Consider the following 23850-nt stretch of genomic DNA (forward strand, 5'->3'; position numbering starts at 1 on the left):
TTTAGCTAAATGATAAAAAAAAATTCTGTCATCAGCATATTTGAAAATATGCAAAACAAATTCCTCTGTCTAGATGAAAATTAATATCAAGCAACTTCCGGATCTCCATGAAGTCAAAAAGTTTTCCACATACTAATATAGTTCACTTGTTCAGATGAGCTCATGTACTGTACTTCCAATGAGATGCAAGTCCTGCTGGCAGCTTAATAATGCTAATAATCACAAATACACTTTTTCAAGAGATAAAACAGCATAACCCAAGGCCTGATTTTCAAAAGGAGCTCAGCACTATGGCTCCCATTAACTTTCATGAGAGTTGAGTCTGCTCAGCACCTCAGAAAATTAGAACACTAGCATCTCTGAATGTTTTCTCTCAATAAAAACAGGGCAATGTACTTTTGCTGGGCACTCAGCAGTGATGGTGCTTGCCAAAAGTCACTTCATTACTTTCACTTACCTCGTTGATTTTTAAAGCATTTTACTGTACCTTGAGTAAGAAATGCACTACATAATGCCAAGTACTATTCTATTTAGCAATGGCAAGTATGCTTTGAAAATATACTATGTAGGTTCACTCTTATTTCTTCATTATCTGTTTGATGCCAGTTCTATTCAGGTCCTTATACTGCTGTCATCAGCATAGCATCCCAGAGCTTCCCTGAAATGCATTAAGCAGCTTGACAAGCATTTGTTACACATGGTTCTCGTTCTCCCTTTTTTTCTCCAAAGGAAAGAGGAGATGCTCGGTTTTTGTTTTGTCTTTATTTTATGTCCGCTGTGTTATCCACATTTGTTATTGAAGGCAAGGTTTTAAAAGTGAGAAAGTTAGAAAGGAAAGCGGTGAGATTCGCAGTGGTTCTTAAAACCTGTGGGAGTTCACTCCCCAACCTTAGACCAGTACCTGAGACTACTGTCTCCTGCAGAGACTAGCTTTACCCTCGCGGACAGCTCCATCTTGCCTGATGAGTATAGATGTTGACCGCAGCCCATGAGCTTCTGGTGATCTTTTAGGTAAAGTGAGACCAGGACATTGAGCATCTTAAAAATAATGGGAGATCTTGAATTCGACTTGATATTCTATGGGAAACCAGTAGGGAGAGGAGGACAGGCCTGATGTGTTCAGAGTGCAAGCTCTTTGGGGAATGAATCAGACCTTTTAGTTCTGTGTTATACAGTGCCTAGCACAGCAGGGCCCTGATCCATGACTGGGGCTCCTAGGTGCTCTGGTAATACAAATACATATATAATGTGCTCGCACAGTAGCCCATGTTGCTGAGATATGTTCCTACATTCAGTACTAGCTAGAGTTTCCTGAGTAACTGAAAAATCCGGAGTATCTTCCTTTATTTTAAAAAAAGTTCAACACAACACATTTTCCACACACAGAAACACTATTTCCTGGAAACTGGGTTTATTTAAACAGGGAACTTACATTTGGCTAATGAATAAAACAAAATACATGTTTGTATGTCTTATGCAGCATTGAGCACATGCATGTTAAACAATAATATTCACAAGTCAGTATAGTTCCCATCTTTCGAAATTTCTCCACTCACGAACTTTAATCAGCGTTCCTGTATGGAGAACATTCAATTTCAGCAAATATGAAGAACTGTAAAGGGCCAAAGAATGTACATCCAAGTGACCAAGGTCCACCTACTCTAGGATCCCAGCTTTTCAACCATCGTCTTTCTTGGGGAGAGGCCCCAAGGTTTTTCCAGGCTGCACGGTTCCCTGTCTACATTGTGGTGTCTCCAGCAAGCCAGACTGCCTAAACAAGCCAGCATTCTGTATTTTGCTTTCTCTCCAAAGGCTACGAACAGCGTAATTGTTCACAGCTATAAATAGCCACATACAGCTCTTTGTAAGCAAGAACATTTATTTTTAATGTGAAAGCATTACAGAGAAAACTTATTAAAAACAATAAAAACATACATGCACACTAAAAAGCTTACCAGAGGTCACCACAACTCCAACCTTGGACTCTGGTAGATGTCAGTTCTTCCACAAGGATTGGGGGCGGCCCCCACCTTGGGCAGAAGGTCATGTCCATTTGCTGGATCAGAACAGAGGCACTGAGTCAGTTTAAACTCAGGCTCTTTATCCAAAAGTCCTTTCTCTGTCTGTTGGTCTCTGGAGAAACCAGGATACACAAACCTCCCCAAGAGATGGTACGTCTGTAGGTGGGAGGGTTTAACAATATGGCTGATTTACCTTAATCACCACTCACTGTCTTTAGTGCCTAGATGCTGTGGTAGCCCTCTACCATGGTGTACAACAGTGGTTTCAAACTGCAGGTTGCGACCCAGTATTGGGTTGTGGAATGGAAGGCACTGGGTCAGAGCGGCTCTGGTCAGCACCGCCAACCGGGCCATTAAAAGTCCCATCAGCGGTGCTTCCCCGCTAAGGCAGGCTAGTTCCTACCTGTTCTGACACCACGCTGCGCCCCGGAAATGGCCAGCAAGTCCGGTTCCTGGGCGGGGTGCCACAGAGCGCCATACACTGCCCCCGCCCGAGCACCGGCTCTGCACTCCCACTGGCAGGTTCCCGGACAATGGCATCGGGAGGGGGGGGGGGCGGGGCAGTGGCACCTGCAGGCAAGAGCCACTTGCGCACCTCCGCCTAGGACCCGGACCTGCTGCTGACCGCTTCTGGGGTGCACTGCGATCCATGGTGCCAGGACAGGCTGCCTTAGCACCCCTACTGCGCCGCTGACCGGGAGCCGCCCGAGAAAAGCCTGCGGCCCAACCCCATGCCCAAACCCAGAGCCCCCCCAAACCCAGAGCCCCTTCCTGCACCCCAAGCCCTTCATCCCTGGCCCCAGCCCAGACCCCCTCCCACACCTCAACCCCAGCCCAGAATCCCATCCCACACCCTGAACCCCTCATTCCTGGCCCACCCTTCAGCCCTCACTCCAACCCTCTGCCCCAGTCCTGAGCCCCTTCCACACCTCAAACCCCTCATCCCCAGCTCCGTTGGGCTGCGGGCATCAACAATTTTCTTCAACTGGGTCAGCAGAAAAAAAAGTTTGAAAACCACTGGTGTACAACACAATCACACATACAAGATTCATTTAAACAATGGGCCCCAAAAATACTTAAACTTAATTCAATAAGGGTCTCCCAACGATATGCAGGAAATTGCCATATCTGTCATACCTTATTTTTTATAATCTCTCTCAGTAGACAGCACATAGATCTCTTCCAGGGAATCAAACATTAGGCTTAGTTTTTAATCCAAATTTAAAATGGCTTTCTTGGCCTTAAACAGGAGTTTAAATAACACTTTCTCTGAGCTATTCAGACATAGATCCCTGTCCAGCCACAATAGAGTCATGAGGTAAAAAAAATATGTTAAATTCTGGAAAAAGGTACAAAACAAGTTTCACTTATTACTTCAGACTAATTACAGAGGAACAGAACTAGAACATATGGTAAAAATTTCCAAGCATTTTCTGCACTTCAAACTCCTTTATGTGTTATGGCATATTTAGCTAGCAAAATAAAGGTTTGGTAATGAACCAGAAACTTCATCTTCTGAAACCCACAAAAGCAAGGCTTTTTTGTTAAAATTACGAACAATTTCTGCCAGCACCTAAAGGATCGACTTTTTATTTTAACATCCCAGTCCACTTTCCTCTGAGCATCCGATGAATGCATCCGATGAAGTGAGCTGTAGCTCACAAAAGCTTATGCTCAAATAAATTTGTTAGTCTCTAAGGTGCCACAAGTACCCCTTTTCTTTTTCCTCTGAGCAGTAAGCTTTAATATTTATTACAAGAAAAATATATTTAAAGGTGTTGAAATTTGATTTTGTTGAATTTGTATCATATAAATGGAGGAAGTCACACATAAACTAGACAGTCTATGAATCACTTTCCAAAACCTCCACCCACCCCAGCGAAAATGATTCAGACCATCAGGATCCCTTTTGATAGTCAATTCTCACTGGGAAATCTGTTCAATCAAGGAAATCTTATTTATACTAGGCCACCAATTAGACAGCAGAGGTATGGCACTAACTAACTTGCAGCAGGTGAGTTATGGTTTTAAAACTGTAATTTACATAACAATACTTAAATAAAGGAGAAAATCAAATAGCTATGTACCCCATTAGTAGGGAACATAGAAATATGAAAGAAAGAAAAAAAAACACATCCAAAACTGTAAAATAGGGGGAGTTGCAGCACTAAAATACTCAGCATACATAGTGGCCTTGCTAAAGTTATTAAGCTCAAGCCATTTAATGAATACAGACACCTGCAAAATGTCTGTATGTACTACTTGTTTATATGTTTAATTAAATTTATCTTGTTCATCTTAACTTCTCTAATTCACTTAATTTCACCTTAGCAAGTAGGTTAGATTTATGGTAGGAGGTACTTTAAAACCTTGTTGCTCCAAAAGGACAAAAATTGCTATACATTTCATGACCTAATTGCAAAAGGTAACAGTTCACAGATTTCAGATTAATAGTTTGTAGTAAAACTACTTCTCTAAGCAATATTAAGTTGCATGTCTTGTTCTCTGACAAGTATCTGCATCTGCTCTGTCAAAAGGATTGATTCAAAAATTATGCCCATAGATATCCTGCATAGTAAAAATCTGATCTTAAATCTTTGCCTTCAAAGTGCTTATAACACAACTGCATGAGCATCAGCAATTCTGCAAGCACCTATAAAAGCCTTTTGTACAAATGGAATATACCTGGTGATTGATTCCTCTCGGTAGCAGGCATTGCCTTCTAATCTTGGAAACTGTGCACTCAAACATTAAGAGGCCAGACACAGATTTGTGCGTTCTGCCTGTTTTCTCCACTGAGGATAAGAGTTTCGCTGACAATATCCCAGTTTACTGCACAGTACAATTGGATGACATTCCTTTGATTCCCTCAGTGAGGAAGACATTGTTCTAGCCTAGCTCCTTTGATTTTCTTAAGGGCCTAGCTGAATACTGAAGTTAACTTGCTCTCCACAAACTGGATTCTTTTATCCACATCATATCAGTCTTCCAGGTCAGATATCTTCTCACATCCTCAGGCATGACTGTATGAGTGGCAAATGAAGATTACGTAAAAACGATTGCAAACTGCACACTTCAGTATGTTTACCGTCCAGAAGTTCTTTAGCTGTAATATCCATCACACTTGCTGAAAAATGAACCAGACTAATTATATGAAAGGAAAAAAAGTCCCTTGTAGGAATTGGTCGGATCTATGCATACAGACTGATTACTATGTATTTTTGCTGACGTAGTCTAAATTTGTGGGAAGACACTTTACATTCCTGAGAGCCAAGACAGTATAAAAGACAGTTGCAAGAAAGAGAGCACTGTAGATGGCTCAAGAATGTTTGGATGCTTTTTTTTTTTTTTTTTTTTTTTTAAATTCAGACACCTTCATCCTTCCGAGATGCTCCTCAAAGAGTCAGTGAGCAAATGAAAAGGGGCAGGCAGGACCAAGGCAGTATCAGAAGGTTGAGAGCACCAGACAAGTTGGCCAAAAGACCATCATAAGAAGCCATCCACCAGTCAGAAGGATACAGAACAGCAGAGAAAACTCCTTTTAACCTCCTCTAGTTCTGAACTCAAAGTCAAAGAATTTTAATCACAGACAAAAACCAGGCACTTTTACAGATATTTGCACTTTCCTTCTGAGACACAACAGTTTTATTCTTAGTCAATACAGCAAATAGTTTCTACCAAAACAAGAAAATAACTTTGAAATATTTGATAGTGATAACTAAATGTTACTATTAGAGGAAAGAGATGTACATTATTTGAGAAAATGTTGCTTAGAAGGAAATAGTCTGCAATTTTAAATTACATTCAACCAAAGTTAGAGTCACATGAGCCTAGTGCAGTTAAAGTTGGAGCCCTGTGGACCTAAGGAACCAATACGATGTTTCTAAAAGTGAGATGGCAGTAGAATGGGGGGCCAGTCAACTTTTGACTATTAATATTTTTACATTGGTGTAAACATAAAAAAACCACTCCAATGTTTTTTCTATATAGCTTATACAGGCTTACTTGCTACATCAGAATTCTACTCTATAATTTCTCTAACCCACCTACATCAGACTTCATTCTACCACAATCAACCCTACACCACTTACAAAACACCAAAGCTTAAAAACACACCTGCACAAGCCACTTAGCGCTAACCAATTCTAGCTACAAACTGCTACTGTTTGGTCAGCTTGTAGGGTGGGTTTTTGTATTGTACACGCTTGGCAATTATTTTTGCCTTAAGAGACTTAAAACCACTAAGCCACCCAAGTGGCTGAATATATACAATATTAACATCTGCCTTCCTTCAGAGAGCAACCTAAATATTATAGTTCCTTTAAGTATTCTTGCAGATTAAGCTAAGTCAGCTTTTGAGGTTCACAGTAAAAACATTTAAAAATATAAACAGAAGTCAGAGATGCAGGTAATACCTGTTAAAACTGCAATAAAATTTGAACTTGTACAATGAAATAGTTTTCAAGTGCAAAACTAGTTTGTAACTCAATTAATTCTAACTTCTGAAATTAATTCTAGTTTAAGAGTTTGTTTTACAATGTTCCTTGGTTCACATTTCTTTTAAAACTTAAGTAGTTTGATACTTTCTATTACTGTTTACAATGTTTGTTCTCCTTGGTAAATTTGTGAATACTTGGTAAATACTGTGTGATTTTTTAAAATCAAAAAACCATGCAAGTAGCATAATACAGAAACTGGCAAAAAACTGAACTGAATTAAATTTGATGAATTTGTGTTCACAATAGCGAGGGCTGGGAATATGTGAAACAACCAATGGCTCAAGCCAAGTTCTACACACAACTCTGCCAACACATCAGTCCTAAACTACCACACTCTGCTATTCCAGTGTTAGGCTCTGGACTTTCCAGACTATGGAATACTAATTGCTCAGCTGAGATTTACAGCCTGTACGAACCCATTGAATTCAAAGGGTTTAAGCAAATATTCTGGCTCAGTAAATACAGGATTTTCACTATAAAACAGACTGCGATAAGTAAGAAGGGGAAAAATAAGATATTCTACCAAACTAATCCACTTCATAGAGCAAGCATATTCTGATTCTGCTACAAAAACTGTAAGAAGCCATTTATGTTATCTCAACTGACAATATTTACAACTACAACACGGTCCTCAAAGTGAGAAGAGAGGTAAAGAACAATCACACTCATGAAATTTGCTGTAGCAACTTCTTAATGACTTCATCATTTCAACCAAAATTCAGAAGTCATACGTAGGTTCCCCAAATTCTCACAGGAAACCAGTTAACAGAGAACTGCAACAGTTCCGAAAGGAAGTGATTAAGGCATGAGTAAGAATTTTGGAAGAAGTGATGAAAACACTTAATCTATGCTACATAAAGAGTATGAGTAATTGGACTAATGTAGTTAAATGGAACCACTATATATTACGGGGGGAAGCCTAATACAAAGCAATTTCAGGAGGAGGAGGTCACAAAAACTTATCACAGCAAATGAGAAAAGTTAATATTCCCTGATTTTTGCTTTTTATTCCCAGGCTACCCAACCTATGACAGTGTTACCAACTATTTCCATTTCACTGGGAGAGTTAATTAATTTAACTGGCAGAGCCCCAGCCTCATCTTCCTTTACATCTACCACATAAGGTTTCCACCACCCACCCCCTACCCCCAACAAACAGGAAATCAGACCAATTTGTCTTCAAACAAATCTTTTCCCCTGCATGTCTGAACAGACCAGGAGAAATTCAGAGCCCTCAGAAAACTAGACACCTTTACACATATGGAATAAGTACTCAAGTCAATCCCAGCACAAGGATTAAAACAGTGAGTAACTGTGTAGGTTAAGAAGCTGTGCCAACCAGATGCAACATGCAGTCATGCAAAAGGTCTATGCTTAGGATTCTTATTCTGAAGCCTGGTAACATCAAGAAAGATGTCCTCATAGTCTGATTATTAGCCAAGCAACTGTACTTCCTCCTGTAAGCCTGAAAATTGGCCAGAGTAATATTTCAGTCTCCAAAAAGACCATCTATATTCCAAGGTGCAGAGAATAATCACAACCACCCATGCTGTTGGAGGCCAAAAGGATTTAAATGGGATGGGAAGAAATTAATTGGTTTCCTGATTATTTTATGATCCAATTAAAAATCTGACTTTTTGAAGAAGGCAGAGCTGGGATGCCTTATAAATACAAATTCCTTTCTCCAAGGCTACATATGGATGTAATAATATCAGTAGGAAATAACCTTTGTATTGCCTATTTTGGCTTATAGTTTGAAGACTGCACAAACTAATCCTATTTGGACCAGTTTATATACATATTCAGACTCACCATGTTGATAAAGCCATGTCACACTTGACACTAGCCCTAGTCTGAACAGGTGAATAGAAAAAGAGACAGGTTCACATACTGTATACAATCTTTCCCTGCATCTGTCTTCTTTCTGGTTATCACAATGTTCAAGTGGATAACCAACATATCTGATCTCCAACACAACCGAGAGACAATCCATCTTGTCTTTCATATTGAAGTGCTATCCTTAGGTTCTGGACTAGCTGTGTTTTCTATCATTAGTGTCCACAATGTGCTAGACACTCTCCACAAACAAAGGCAGACATAATCCTGTCCAAAAATAGCCTATATTCTAAGTAATCCATCAGCTCACTATTGTAGCTACAGCCAAGAGCGTTCACAGCTGGAAAAGAAAAGAAGGTTTGTCTGGGTGGTTCTAGCCTCTTATAAGACTGAGATGATGCTGATTGATGGAATAAGCATTTTGAGAAACAGACAACATTTATAACTTTTCCTTTGTTTGTCAGTCTCTGCTGAGCTATTGTGAAGGTGGTTCATTATGTCAGGGTCAGGAAGTTAGTTACCACAGTCAGCACTGTTCCTGGATTCACAGACAGCAGCAATAGCCAAGAACATTTTTCGCCTTCAGCTAGCCAAGAGACATACATGCCTCTTCAGTTATCCATGTCTCTGTTATCTCAAGGCTAGACTACCGTCATGAACTTCAATTGAGGCGAACGTTCAAGGCTACCCATAAGCTTCAAGTACACCAGAATGTGTCTGCATATCTGCGGGCAAGGTGGGCTTGGAAAGCACATTTTCATTACACATATACACCATATACTTCACTGACATCCATTTCACTTCTAGCTCAAGTTCAAAGTACTATGACCTCGGACTTCTTCCAGTCTGTCCTGTTACAATTCCAATATTCAACCATTCACAGTTCATCTGTGTGTCTCAAGTGTAAGACTCAAGCGAGCCAGAAGTCTGCAATAGTGGACGCTTGCCTTTGAAATCTGCTCTTGAAGGAAACATGTTTAAGCTTGAGCTTTGCCACATTTTGAGAGTGAGAAGTCACCTTTGTCCAGGCTTTCCACTAACTATACTCTGGAATCCTTGGTACTTATTACTAGCACTAGATTTTTCTCTATCTCTGTGCTTTAAACTTAGCAACTACAGTGCTGCAAGTTCAGAGTATACAGTAAACGTCTATGTATTTGGCAAAGTGGAATCACATAAAGGGGACTAACTTTAACAATATGTACAAATAAAAAATAATATAAATGAATATAGACAGACTAAGGAAACTAGCCATCTTCTTTTATACATTGAGCGATAAGGAAACGGAGAAAAGGCACAGTACAGTCTAACTCAGGGCCCATTTTTCTTAGATAACAATTTTCATGTGTGTTAGTCAACGAGAACAAAGATTGAAAAAAATTATACTGTCTTAAAAAAAAAAGTTTAAATATTTTAAACACTTCTCAAAGTTTGAAAGCACCATGAAAAGAACTGATTTGACATTGAAGGCTTGTTCCCATCCTCAAATAATAGAAAATGTTAAAATGCACAGGTACATATTGCTATGTAACTTAATAAATCAGATTTGATGAGGTCTTCTTTAATTCTTTGAAAACAGTACTATATTATGATGTGAAAAACATGATGCAACAGGGAATCAAACATCAAAGGATTACAGTACGTTAACAAAGCAGTCCACAAACTATTAAGTTGTGCTGCTGAAAAACTGAGTTAAAACCATGAACTTTTCCTTTCACACCTGGGAATGAGTTTCTTATCACAAACAGATCTGTCTCTAGGAACGTGCCAAATTCATCCACCATGAGCCTCACATTCAACAATTCCCTTTTTACATCTTTACAGTAAAACTGTGTTTGAGCATTGCTGATAATAATCAATCAGCTTCTCCTTCACAAATGCATTTTATTTTGTTCAGGATCATTAAAGCTTATGTGTGTTAGTTATCTAAGGCCTCTTATTACAGTTTTACTTTTGTCTGATTCCAAATATTGGTCAATAATACATTCGTGTATTTTTAATCAGATTTACTTTATACCAAGCCATGTAAAAAGAGACCAAAACATGTTTTTAAAAGGTTTAACTTAATTTAATATGAACTAATTTGAATAGCTTTCTGATGTAGCAACTATCATTGTTAAATGCTAAATATAAGCAGTTTAGAGAGAGAGAGAGAGAGAGAGAGAGAGAGAACAACTGCCCAACGGAATTCATAAGTAGTAGTTTAGTTTGCTTGCTAGACTGTACAACACAAAGCATTTTTCTACCCTCAGTAAAAAACAGAACTTGTTGGAATGTTAACTATTGTTTCCTTCACTTGTAGTTATACTTCTTTCCCCTTTTTTTCCTTTTTTAAAAAAGACCCAGGGATCCAATATTTGATGACACAGAAAAGAGCAAAACAGCCGTAGTTCGTCAGCTAATTACAAAGTTGACAATATTCCCATAAAGAAAAAGCCCTGCACAAATTTTAAATATAAAGTATTAAATTCTAACAGTAGGTTGCTACTGCTCTAACACATTCCATTTTGTGTTTAATATTTTAACTGAATTTAAGATCGACTTAAACCTAACTTTAGTTTAGAGTTCTGTGCAAGGACAAGCTCTGCTTAACAGTTCTAGTAAATAGCTCTCAATACACTATTCCATAGATTCCTAACTTGTGTACCACTTCCCCACTTAACTCCAGGCCTGAGCAGAAAAGTAAACAACAGCTCAAATTAGGTCGACTGCAGTGGAATGTGGCAGCCATTTTACACAAGAAACACTACTTAGCAGCTGTACGCAGGAGAGTTGCTTCTCCAGTTGAAGTTACAGGGCGAGTTTTGGTCAAACAGAATATTGCTCAAACTGAGGTTCAGGGTAACTCCTCATGCAGGGTAACTCCTCATGCTCTTAAAAGTGCCATGGGATCCTGGATGACAAAATTGTCAGGATCGTAATTCTAGACCAGACTTCTTAACCGATAATTAGCAAATCAACAGAAAATTTTAAGACAACAGAACAGCACCTGATGTTTTAGTGAAGCCCATCTCATTCTTTTAGCTATATCAAGTTAAAATGTTAGTATGCCGGTTCTCTCTTCTGAGAGCATAGTAGTTCCACTTTCAAAATACTGGAGAGGATTATAAGCAAATGTGAACTGGCCTGTTATTTGGGAATTGCCTGTATTTGGGTTGAACAGTCTCAGATTTTAAGAGGATTTGCTTGTTTATGCATAGTTGCTCAAATTTTTCAGCAAACTCTTCCAGGAGGTTACTCAGAATTTCTGAAACAACGTAGTTGAGCAAGCAAGACAGCTGGTCTCAGAACTTGATAAAACCACATTTAAGTAATCTTCAAGAGAGGAGGTGGCTATTTGTACATTAAGAGACATGTCAAAAACCTCAAACACTGGAAAGGTCAATTTGTTTGAAAATGGTTTACTTAAAATAAGCAAAAAGAGGAACAAATTAAAAGCTAGCTCCACTCCAACTAGAAGAAGCGACAAAGAATTCCCATTCCACTTATTTTTCTGATCAGAATGGGCAAGTAACTGTGTTTGAATACCAGAAAGAGCTTCAACGGCTGATATTTCAGGGGCACATGGGTGGTCTGTTATAATATTACAAGTTTTAGAAAATACTTATCATTTTTCCCATACGTGAAATAAAAAAGAGCCTTCATGTTTTTGGCAAACTTACTTACTTTTGAGAAAGCAAAATGTCGTCTTGAATTTAATGTATGCTATATTATTTACACTATATACTTTTTATTAAAGTTACTTCTTCATGTACATTAGGTTGGATCTCAAGCACTGCCTCTTGAACAAATGACAAAGAAAACTTAAAATCTTTTACACATCCCAAGAGTTTGAAAGTTTGAGAAGGTAAGGACCACAAATCATGAATAAACTCTGCAGTGTATTTGAATATGAGTCTCTAACTATAAAAAGCATTTCTAATCCTACTGCTAGCAATCATCATCTTGCTAAGGAAAAAAATGATACTTGGGGTAAAGGACGACAAGCTATTAATGGAGTATCAATTCTATCATAATGATTGTAACAATTATTACAAAAATTGTAGTGGTTTAAAAACTGTTTTCTCAATTTTTCTTCACTGAAACTGTGGAGTCCTTTTGGAGGAGACTTTTAAAAATAAATTCCTGTCTCCCGCATGTAGAACTTAAAAATCCCATGACAAATTTTCCTAAGAGTGGGAGTTTGCTTCAGTATCCTTGATGAAAATTTTCCCTGCCTTCCGCTGTTGCACAGCATTCTATATGCTCTTTGACTGGGAGGGGTTGCCAGTGCTTTGGAGGACAGGATTCAAAATGCAGAACGATCTGGACAAACTAGAGTAATGCTCTGAAGTACTCCACTTAGGGAGGATCAATCAATTGCACACATACAAAATGGGAAATGACTGCCTAGGAAGGAATACTGCAGAAAGGGATCTGAGGGTCATAGTGGACCACAAGCTAAATATTAGTCAACAGTGTAACACTGTGGCAAAAAAAGCGAACATCATTCTGGGATGTATTAGCAGGAGTGTTGTAAGCAGACATGAGAAGTAATTTTTCTGCTATACTCCACGCTGATTAGGCCTCAACTGGAGTATTGTGTCCAGTTCTGGGCACCACATTTCAAGGAAGATGTGGACAAATTGAAGAAAGCCCAGAAATTAAAAACTATTCAAGATCTATGAGAGAAGATGGAAAAAAGTGGGTTTGTTTAGCCTGGAAAAGAGAAGACTGAGAACGGACATGATAACAGTTTTCAAGTACATATAAAGTTGTTACAAGGAGGAGGTAGAAAAATTGTTCTCCTTAACCTCTGAGGATAGGACAAGAAGCAATGGGTTTAAATTGCAGCAAGGGCAGTTTAGGGCTGGACATGAGGAAAAACTTTCTACCATCAGGGTAGTTAAGCACCGGAATAAATTGCCTCGGGAGGCTGTGAAATCTCCATCATTGGAGATTTTTAAGAGCAGGTTAGACAAACACCTGCCAGGGATGGTCTAAATAAAAACTTAGTTCTGCCATGAGTGCAGGGGCCTGGACTAGATGACCTCTGGAGGTCCCTGCCAGTCCGACAATAGTTGCTCCTATGATAGTGAGATAGGATTTAAAACAAAACAATATCTGAAATCACCCCCCAGCAGTATTTTAGATTAACACATTAAATTGATAAATAATATAATAATTAATTATGAAGATTATTATTTCAAAATAGAAGCATAAGAGTCTCTAGAATATTTAGGATATCCAGGCCCAGCAGTTCTCTAGCTTATGAAGAAAGCAGCAGCTGGGGTTAAAAACAGGAGTTAAAAATTTTAAGTAATTCAGAATTATGGAGGGAAAAAAATCAAAAGCACTTAGAAAAGACACACACATTTTTGAGACCAAAATCTCATGCAGAAAAAGAGTCCATAGAACAAAGAAGCACTCCTGTGCATCTCTAGTACCCTCCCTTTATTGGTTCTTAACAGTGAACAAAGTTATGCTCATATATTTTTATAAACAAGCAGTTATCTTGGCAATTTTATGTCGCTGTCAGATAAAGTAACAAAAAAAATGTCTGGGAAACAGACCAAGTCAAGACTGGAGCATGGAACAAATAGATATGAAAATCAAGGAACAGTGATATTAGTAAAAACCAAACTACGCTGCAAGAGTAACTTATTTTAACTACACTTCTAACAAATGGAAAGCTGACATACCGGGCTATAACAAATATTCAAGTAAAACTTTTAAAGAAAAAATACTGATTCATTCAGTATGTTGAAGAGAACATACATTTAGCTGTGAACTGTCACAACAATGCACTTACCGATTTGTGGAGCGGGCAAGATTCGTGCAGCTCGAACTGGGCCGTGTCGAACAGAAAAGAGTTCCTGAGCTTCACCACTGATCTGCATAATATACAAATTATAAACAATGTAAAGAATGTTACTTGTTTTAATAAACCATAAAACTTCCCTCCTCCCATACCTAATTCACTAAGTATCATTTCTTAAACTTTGCCATGCCTTCCGCATAGCACAAGTGAACACACTTTGCAGAGTTTTGAGGGGTTCTTGTGTGTTTGGCGCTGTAACAGGGTCACAGAATGCCCTATTAATAGTTGTTGAAACCATGAGTGATCTGCAGGTAAATTACCGTATAGGTATTTAAGCTATAAACACGTTTGCACCGGTACAATTGCATCTTTGCTGATTTAACTACTTTTTAAAAAAAAAAAAAAAAAACCACCACAGATTTAGTTAAATCAATGCAAAAAACTGTGTGTTAGGCCCCTAGGTGAGCCGTAGCTTTTCTTTGGAGCCAGGTAGGGACTCCAAAAATTAGAGGCAAAAGGAATTCACTAGAAATAAATTTCAGGGGAAGTGTTTTTCTTCTCTTCCTTGGTAATTTCCAGATGTGCTCAGCAAACTTAAATATTTCATACACTAAGTTAAGTTCTGGTTCACCCAAGACCTGGAACAGCAAACTGGAATAGAAAATATATTTCCTTTCTATCCAAGCATCTTCAAACCTGCCTCTGCCACCCCACCCCCGCAAAAATCAATTTTCTATACCATTCCCCTAGAGAAGATATTTTAGAGGTCTTTACTATAATTTGTCAGTTATTTTTAACACAGGTCCTTCACATCAAGAAATGCATGTTTTACATTAGGCTACATAAAATACAAGAGTGCAATACAACTTTCATAAGTATACTGTACATATTTCAGAAGATACAAGTCCTCAACTTGGCCACTGATTAATACAGTTTGTTGTACACACTGTATGTTTTATTAGACAAGGCAAACGAATCTCTGATTAAGAGAATCAAATATTGGATTTAAAGGGTCAGAGAACCTGAAATCTTAGTGTACCATATATTGTATAAGTGTTAAAATTGTTTCAAAAGTACGAAGTCAAAACTAATTGTTAGTCACTAATGGAAATCTTGAAAAGATTAAATCAAAAGTAGTTAAGAAGAATTTCCAGACTTCCTGTAAATGGTCGGTCACAATGTATTTTCATAACTGCTTGGTAATGGATCCGATATGGAATGTCAAACTTCAGGAAAATGGCAAACATTATGAAACTCATTTCCAAATAACTAAGAACTTAAAACAGATGTAATGAAGCTAAAAATTTAACCAACATGTTGGCATACTATTTTTGGAAGAGAGTTTGCCAAACAAGCATTTTACAATATCAGAAATGCATACAATTTGAAAGAAAGACCTCATAACTCGATAAGTATTAAACCATAAATCTAACACAACCTTTTAAAAATGTCTTTTTATATTTCTTCAATTACTTCCTGCAGTTTAGATGACAAGTTGGAAAAATAAAAATCCACTGCTATTTGAGCAACAAATCATGACCAGTAACTCCAACTCACACTTTGTTGCAACTTCTTAACTATAGCTTAGCACCATTGCTAGAGATAATGTACGTCAAGCTGCTGCTGCTTATCCCCTTGAACCATCTATTTGTTATGAAGACTATATGCAAATGCTATACTTACTACAGTAAACACTCCACCTTTTTATAACTAAACATTGAACACTGACAACTTTATTTCAGTTTTCCACCTACTCTCCTGATTCAATTTAAAATAACATTCAGGACAGTACAAAAATTTTGGGAAAATATTGGTCTTTACACTTCTCTCAGGGACTTGGGGCCTATTCCAGTCTCACAACTGAATGAGTCAGGAGTAATACCAATTAAGTGATTAGAACTATTCCTGATATAGATGGCTATAAAACTGATGTAAGAAAGAGGAGACTCAGACCCTTAATCCATCCTGCTCTTATTTTATTACGTAGATTATCAGCATCCGGGGTTTCAGAGTAGCAGCTGTGTTAGTCTGTATCCGCGAAAAGAACAGGCGTACTTGTGGTACCTTAGAGAAATTTGTTAGTCTCTAAAGTGCCACAAGTACTCCTTTTATCAGCATCACAGATTCTGCTTTGCCATTTAGTAACAGTACTTGTACAGTACATAAAATTTTAATTATTCTATTTCTTTCAGAGTAATTTCAGATTAACAAATTAGTAATTTGATGACAGACAGTACGCTGCCTCTCCTAGAGCAGAAGGTGTGGTCCCTGCCCCAAAGAGCTTGCCACCCAAGTTATGTACAAACCAAATGATAGTATGATGTTCAAAGTCAAACTGGTGAAGCTACGCTTCCCGTGACAGCCTCCACAGATTTAATTCTTCAATGCATCATGGGTTTTCTTGTTTGGGGGAGGGGGGGAAGGAAAAAGGAAGAGAAAACAAGAGAGCCTGTACCAAGCATAATGGGCAACATGGAAGAAGGCACCAATGGGGCATGGTTAGGAAGGAAGGTTGGAGAGAGTAAAAAGTGAGAGAAGGAGTAAGAGGAAATGAAAGCAGAGATGTAGGCAGGAGTAGGTTTTGTATCTGTGGGAACACACCAGTTCTATAAAAAGGAAAAAGTGGGAAAGTATAAGACTTTGAAACTATTATTATTGGCAGTTAAGGGGTTGGGTTTTTTTCCAAAACCATGAAAGAGTGGTTCACATATGTATGCACACAAGTGACTACAAAGGAAACAACATAACAGAAGTATGGAAGAAGTGATTCACATATGATACCAACCCAATTCAGTCACCTCGTGCTACTTTTTGAGCAAGCCAGCACGTCAGCTCTAGCGCCAAACAAAGTAAGAGGCCCAACAGTATAAAACAGTTAAGGAGGCCAAAACCCGCTTAACTGAGATTCTGATCTCAGACAGAGCAAGTTTACAAAAGCATACATATTTCGTTAGGGATGCTGAAGAGGTGGTAAAACTTAAGGCTGGGATTTTCAAAGAAGTTTAAGGGAATCAGGTGCCCAAATCCCACTGAAACTCATTTGTAACTCCGTTACATATGGGTACATAACTCCGTTAGGCTTCCTTGAAAATCCCAGCCCAAGTTCCTTATGGCTATGCTGCTTTTCTTCTTCAATGTGTTGTATAAGCATTTACTTATTAGTCCTCCACACCTATGGAAGGTAGGCAGGTATTATTCCCATTTTACTGATAGGGGAAACTAAACCAAAAGGAAAGCAAAGCAAATTGCTCAAAGGCACAGAGTCAGTGGCCGAGCCAACATTTGAACTCAGATGTTACCAAATCCCACGGCACGACAGCATGTCCTTCTCTCCTACTTTAAGCAGCATAAAGACAGGGTGAAGATTTTAAAATCTTAATACATGCATTTTGTTGTTTACAGAACAGTAAAATCCTAGATGCTTCTTGGGTTTGTTTGCAAGGGGAACCTCTATGGTCTCTTTTGCAGTTTAAAACTTACATATTAGAATAAATAGGTTTCAAAACAGATTGGTCCCACCCAACAATACCTGTTCTTTTTTTTGTGTGATTTGTGTTCGTAAAAGGACCTGAGTTATTAGCCTTGGAGACTAATGTCTTTTATTTATCCACAGAACAAGTAAAGCTTTATCACCATTGCCCTGGTAACGTGTCCCAATCCTGACCGGAAAGGACCATCTCCAGAGGAGAGTGACATTTGTACGGTCTCACAAGGACGGCCATACTGGGTCAGACCAATGGTCCATCTAACCCAGTAGCCTCTCTTCCAACAGTGGTCAATGCCAGGTGCTTCAAAGGAAATGAACAGAACAGGTAATCATCAAGTGATCCATCCCGTGTCCCCCATTCCCAGCTTCTGGCAAACAGAGGCTAGGGACACTTCAGAGCATGGTTTTGCATTCCTGCCCATCCTGGCGAATAGCCATTGCTGGACCTATCCTCCATGAACTTATCTTGTTCTTTTTTTGATCCCTATCATAGTCTTGGCCTTCACAACATCCTCCGGCAAAAAGTTCCACAGGTTGACCGTGTGTTGTGTGAAGAAATACTTCCTTTTGTTTGTTTTAAACCTGCTTCCTACTAATTTCATTTGGTGACCCCCAGTTCTTGTATTATGAGGAGTAAACAACACTTCCTTATTTACTTTCTTCACACTAGTCACGGTTTTATAGACCTCTATCATATCCCCCCTTAGTCGTCTCTTTTCCAAGCTGAGGAGTCCCAGTCTTATTAATCTATTCTCATATGGAAGCTGTTCCGTACCCCTAAATCATTTTTGTGTCCTTTTCTGAACGTTTTCTAATTCCAATATATCTTTTTTGAGATGGGGCAACCAGTATTCAAGATGTGGGCGTACCATGGAATCAGACAGAGGCAGAATGATATTTTCTGTCTTATTATCATTCCCAACATTCTGTTCGCTTTTTTGACAGCCACTGCACATCTCTGCTGATTGAGTCCTCATCTCCTTGCTGAGACTGCCAACAAAGTGGGCCAAGGTTTTCTGACTTGGACACCTGTCCTGCTAGGAACTGGACTGGGACAGACTACCACATAAGCCATACAGTCACAGAATGGCTAACAACTTTCTCTCCACCAACCTGGGCTAGCTGTGAGCTGGCAACCAGAAGGTGGAAGGCTACACATCCCATTACCAATCCACTGAGCAACTCAGTCTCCCAAACACAGACAAAATATAAATAGACTTTAAATTCTTCAGAAAGCACCTGCAGAGGAACAGGCTTGTGGCTGCCATTTTGGATTTGCTCCAGATAAGTAGTTGAGTCCCTGTGGCAGCTTTCAAGCTCTTAAAGGTTTTCTTTCCCATTCCAAAAGCAAAGAACATTTCCAAACAGGTTTTAAGAATCGAAAATGAAGCTTTAAAAGCAGCCTCAGGTACTCTTTCTAACGAAAGGGTGAATCCAAAATGATGGCCACAAGCTGGTGTGGTGGGACTTCGCAGCTTCCACAGTCTAAGGAGTCAAGACACAGGTTGGTTGTATTTTTCAAGCTTCAGATCTCTATGCAAGATTGCAAGCAAAGAATCCATCAAATTTCAGTTCAATTCCCTCTGGTTCCTTTCTCCTGATATGAGAACAGATTGAGGAAAGGGAGTGAAGCCATCCCCTCTTCCCTTAAACATTTTGGGCCAGTACTTCGTAAGTATGGCAGATCAGGGATCAATCTGGACCATTGCTTAATTTTTGATGAGAGACTTCTGTTGTTTCGGGCATACCAGTTTGAACCCATAACAAACAAAAAGGTTTGTTTACACTGTAAGGACGATAATATTAAAATAGGTTTCCTTCGGTCAAAAAAATGTCAAACATACACCAAACCAAAAGAAAGAAAAAATAAATTAGAAATTTGACACTTAAAATAAAAATGCAAATGGTTAGTATACAATAACAGCACTGTCACATGAATACATAGTGAAGATGTTAGGTAAGATATCAGAAATCTACCTTTTGATTTTTGAATATTGTATTGAATGACAATAATATCGTAGGAAATCCTAAATTATTATTGATATCTGTATGAACTCCTGTTTGACATGATCCAGTTCAAGAGGAATACTACCAAACAAGATATTTGAAGGGGGGGAGCAAACAGCCAGAATTTTAGTGTTTACATTCAAATGTATAGTTGTAATAAAAAAAAAAAAAAAAAACTCTGTAGTGATAACAACCTAATTACTTTTGCATTAGGCAAAAGGATGAAGAGAGAAAGTGAAATAGCTAGAAATTGACGACTCAACTTTTCTTGTGTAAGTGGACAAATAAGAAAAAGTAAACAATCAGTGTTAATGATCAAAAGTAAAATTAGATTTGTAAAATTCTTTCTTTGTTTTAATAACCCAAACCATTATTAGTAACGTAGGGCATGTCTGCACTGCACACTCCTGGCAGTGGTGTACAGAGTACGTGTAGCTGCACATCACTGTATAATACTGTTGATTCCTTCTGCTTCACCATCTCCTTTATTTATTAAAGCACTGTGGCTTGTCTCAGGAATGGGAATCACAATCAAAGACCAAATTGTCTTCTGTGTCTTTGGTGACTTGGAAGACTTTTGTTTTGTATTGCTCATAAGAAAGACAATAGAATTTTAAAAACTTTTTTCCCCATAGGGCACTCATTATATGCAGCTATATCATGCTTCAAATAGTCTCTTTAAAACTTTTTTTTTCTTTTGGGGAGAAATTTGTTTTGCCGCCTTAAGTGGGTAATTTGATTTTGTATTTTTAAAGGTGTCCATTGTTGATACGTTGGTGTCTTTTGGATACAGTCATATTTGGACACTGATACATACCATGGATATTAGTATAAATACTGAATTGGTTAAATCCACTATATACACATTTACTGGCAGGTTCTATCTAACTTACTTCATTCTTCCCTCCTCAGAAGGGAAAGAAAACCCACTTAAAAGGAATTTAGGTGTAAAATTCTCCTCTAATAAATGTAGGTTGTATTACTCCAAGAGATCCTGACAGACTGCAATCATTTAATAAAAACCTTCAAGAATCTTTCTATATGTGTGTTTTTATTTATATTGCTTTTCAATGGTGAATAGATTACAGTACCTTTCTTTGCACTGAAATGAAATGTTTCTCAGTTTGAAGTAAAAAATTTGCCTGTATATTTTAATTTTTCCTGTGTCCTCAGTTTTGTTTCTTCCAAAGAGATAATCTAGAACATAATGTATGAATAGAGAACATGCCATATATTATGGCTGACCTGGAGGGATAGCTCAGTGGTTTGAGCATTGGCCTGCTAAAACCCAAGATTGTGAGTTCAATCCTTGAGGGAGCCATTTAGGGGGTTCTGGGGTAAAATTGGAGATTGGTCCTGCTTTGAGCAGGGGGTTGGACTAGATGACCTCCTGAGGTCCCTTCCAACTCTGATATTCTATGAATCTATCACAGCAAAAAGCAGGCTGCACTCACACTGTGGTGTGTAACTATACACAGCAGCGAAAGGCTCTGGCAGGGAAAGACAGTGGGGACTTCTGGAACCCTTCCTTGCTGTTTCCCTGCTGCTTGCCTGTCCCCTCTGCCAGAGTCCTTCACTCCAGGTTCCAAATACTGGGGAGGCAGCAGGATGCTATGCTACTAAAAACAGGAGCATAGATAGGGAGACACTGCTTGGATGTGCAGAGAACCATGTTGGGTCAGGCATGTCTCTATTCTACTTACCTAACCAATGCCTCACCATCTACACTGGCTATTTATAACCATGCTAGGGAACATGCAATGTGTATTGTATATGCCACTGTAAAGCATATGCAGTGTAGGCAAATCCACAGGCCATTTGTTTCTTAAAATAAGACTGCCTTATTACATCCCCCCACATCAGACATATCCCTCTGAACAAACAGACACTTTTCCTAGGCACATTAACAGCTCAACATGAGAACCTGTAAGGATGTGTGATACAAATATAAATGCGCTATATAGAACAGCTGTTTGCAGCAGCCAGTTGGAGTGATGCTACCCTTTTCATTCTCCCCTATTTGGTATAAACTTTCTGTATGCCTAGATGCGTGTTCTCCCTTTGCCTGGAGTGGAGATATCTAAAAACATTATAAAACTCTTCCCTGTGGGTTGAATGAAGTGTTAAAATTGCAGCCACTAAGGAAAACAGAGGACATTAAATAAAATACAAAGTGTAGTTAAGCAGCTTGCTAATGCATTTGGTCACAGATGCATGAATACTACCATTATAAACGTAACATGTTTTGAGGGGGTTTAACGTGCTCAGGCTGCAGACTACATACATGTTTGTAATTTGGGACCGTGTTTCTTCACCCCTGCCCTCAACACCCACAAGAAGAAAAGAAGCAGGTGTACGGAGAACCACCAGGATAGGGACAGAATGATACTTTATAGCTCTCCTTTCTTGCTTTGCCCTCTAACCAAGGAGGGTCCCGTGGAATGCCCTTCAAAGACCTTGTGTCACTGCTCAAACAGGTGTGTTTTTTACCTTGGTGTAACTAACATGTGCGAGCTATCCTGAGGTAAACACCACAGTGAAGATCAGGCACTTTAGTTTTACTGCAAGGTAAACGCACCCCAGTCAACCAGCGAAAGGCTTTCATTGCAGTAAAACCAAAGCGCCTTGGGATAGCTCATGCGTGTTAGTTACTCCAAGGTTAAAAAGGGCCCTTTTTTAGCAGTGAAGACAAGGCCAAAGCCTACTGATACTACCACTCCATCTGCCAAAGGGTTTGCTGCAGAGAGGTGTGATGTTTTCCTTTCCTTCCTCTCCCCAGGTTCTGAGCACATTATAAATCACACAGCTTTTCAACACAATTGGCTGTGCAAGTGATGTGTGTTCAAACAAAACCAGTACTCTTTTAAATCTGCACAGAACTCAAAACATTTGTAGTATGAAAAGAAAACAAAACAAACCAACCTAGAAGAATGATTAGCCCAGTCCCTGTCCTTATGCCCACCTCCCAAGTCTTCTGATGCTTTTAAAGGTTAGACATCTTGATCAGTCTCACATTTTTCTAAGTGCCTACTGCAAGCCTGCACCAGGGTCTCCATGTTGCGGATGACTGTTCAGGTCCCAATATCCTCTGGTCAGAAGAAACTGGGAAGAAAGCACTTAATTTGTCATTAGCTTCCTACCGCATAAGTCACAGACACTTTTACCACCATTGACTAAACTGGAGAAGGAAGGGAGAATGGAACTGGTTTTCCCAGCCACCACCATGCTTTTTTGAGAACTGAGGAAGGGAAAAGAATTCACACACACACACACACACACACACACACACAACTAGCTACTGCATTTGCAGTAGACTGTGTAACACATTAAAAATCTTAATATTTATTAACTGGTAAATATTGGCCCATCATTTTTACATTATGGCAATGAAACAAAGGAAAAGTCAGAGAATAGCATGCCATCCTTAACTTGCCCAGCTATGACCAGTACTCCATGGGTCTCTAATCAGTGGATGTAATCGACCCTGTAAGCTGCCATACCAATAAAGATTGAAGTAGCAGTATTGTACCACAACTTTTACAACATATATTTAAATATATGTTATGTTTACTATTATGCAGTTCCCTTTGAACAGTCAAAGTTCCTAATTTATTAAAATTAATGCCTAATAACTCTGTTCTAACTGAATAGGGAAAATCTAAATTAATGTCGCCTTCTACTTCTGAAACCTCCTGTGTACAATGAAAAAAGTTATCACCCACAAAAGCAGCCAAAATGCATTTCTGTGAATAGGAATATCTATCTAAAACAGATTCTTGTAAACCACATTAAGCATAAACCAATTCCAACTGCTTTCTGGTTCTGACACAGTATTCTGAAATACAAGACTGGGGGCAAAGGGAAAATAAATTCCAAACACAACACAAAACCACATTGCACAATTACTGAATGGGAACTTGTAGTCATTACTTTTGTATAATCCCAGATTTCTTCCCACTTCGAAAGGCATATTTTAAAAACACTTTTAACCTTCCCACCCCCATTTCAAAACAAAGATCAAAGAAAACCAGTTTGGATGGATACCTTCTGCATCTTATACAATACAGATTTAGACATTACACCTCAGAACTCCAGCCGTTACTTCAGCACCCAGCAGTCCAAACATTATTTCAGTCCTTTGAAGCCGATCAAATGGTATCTTCCATTTGCAAGTAACACTTCTGTAATCAAAGATCTTTC

General features: G+C 38.7%; 1 protein-coding gene across 16 annotated transcripts in view; it reads right to left on the bottom strand.

Annotated features, from left to right (window-relative positions):
- Positions 1 to 23850, bottom strand: part of BCAS3 (BCAS3 microtubule associated cell migration factor) — a 510082-nt gene that overhangs the window by 471400 nt on the left and 14832 nt on the right. For all 16 annotated transcript variants that reach the window (XR_012665315.1, XM_048824521.2, XM_048824531.2 and 13 more), the window contains one exon: positions 14148 to 14229. Coding sequence is in view for 15 of the 16 variants with exons in the window: in XM_048824521.2 (XP_048680478.1) it covers positions 14148 to 14229 (82 nt within the window). In the remaining variant the exon portion in view is untranslated. The remainder of the gene's footprint in view (positions 1 to 14147; positions 14230 to 23850) is intronic.

Source organism: Caretta caretta, chromosome 17, assembly GCF_965140235.1.
Source record: "Caretta caretta isolate rCarCar2 chromosome 17, rCarCar1.hap1, whole genome shotgun sequence".
In the NCBI taxonomy this organism is placed as follows: domain Eukaryota; kingdom Metazoa; phylum Chordata; order Testudines; family Cheloniidae; genus Caretta; species Caretta caretta.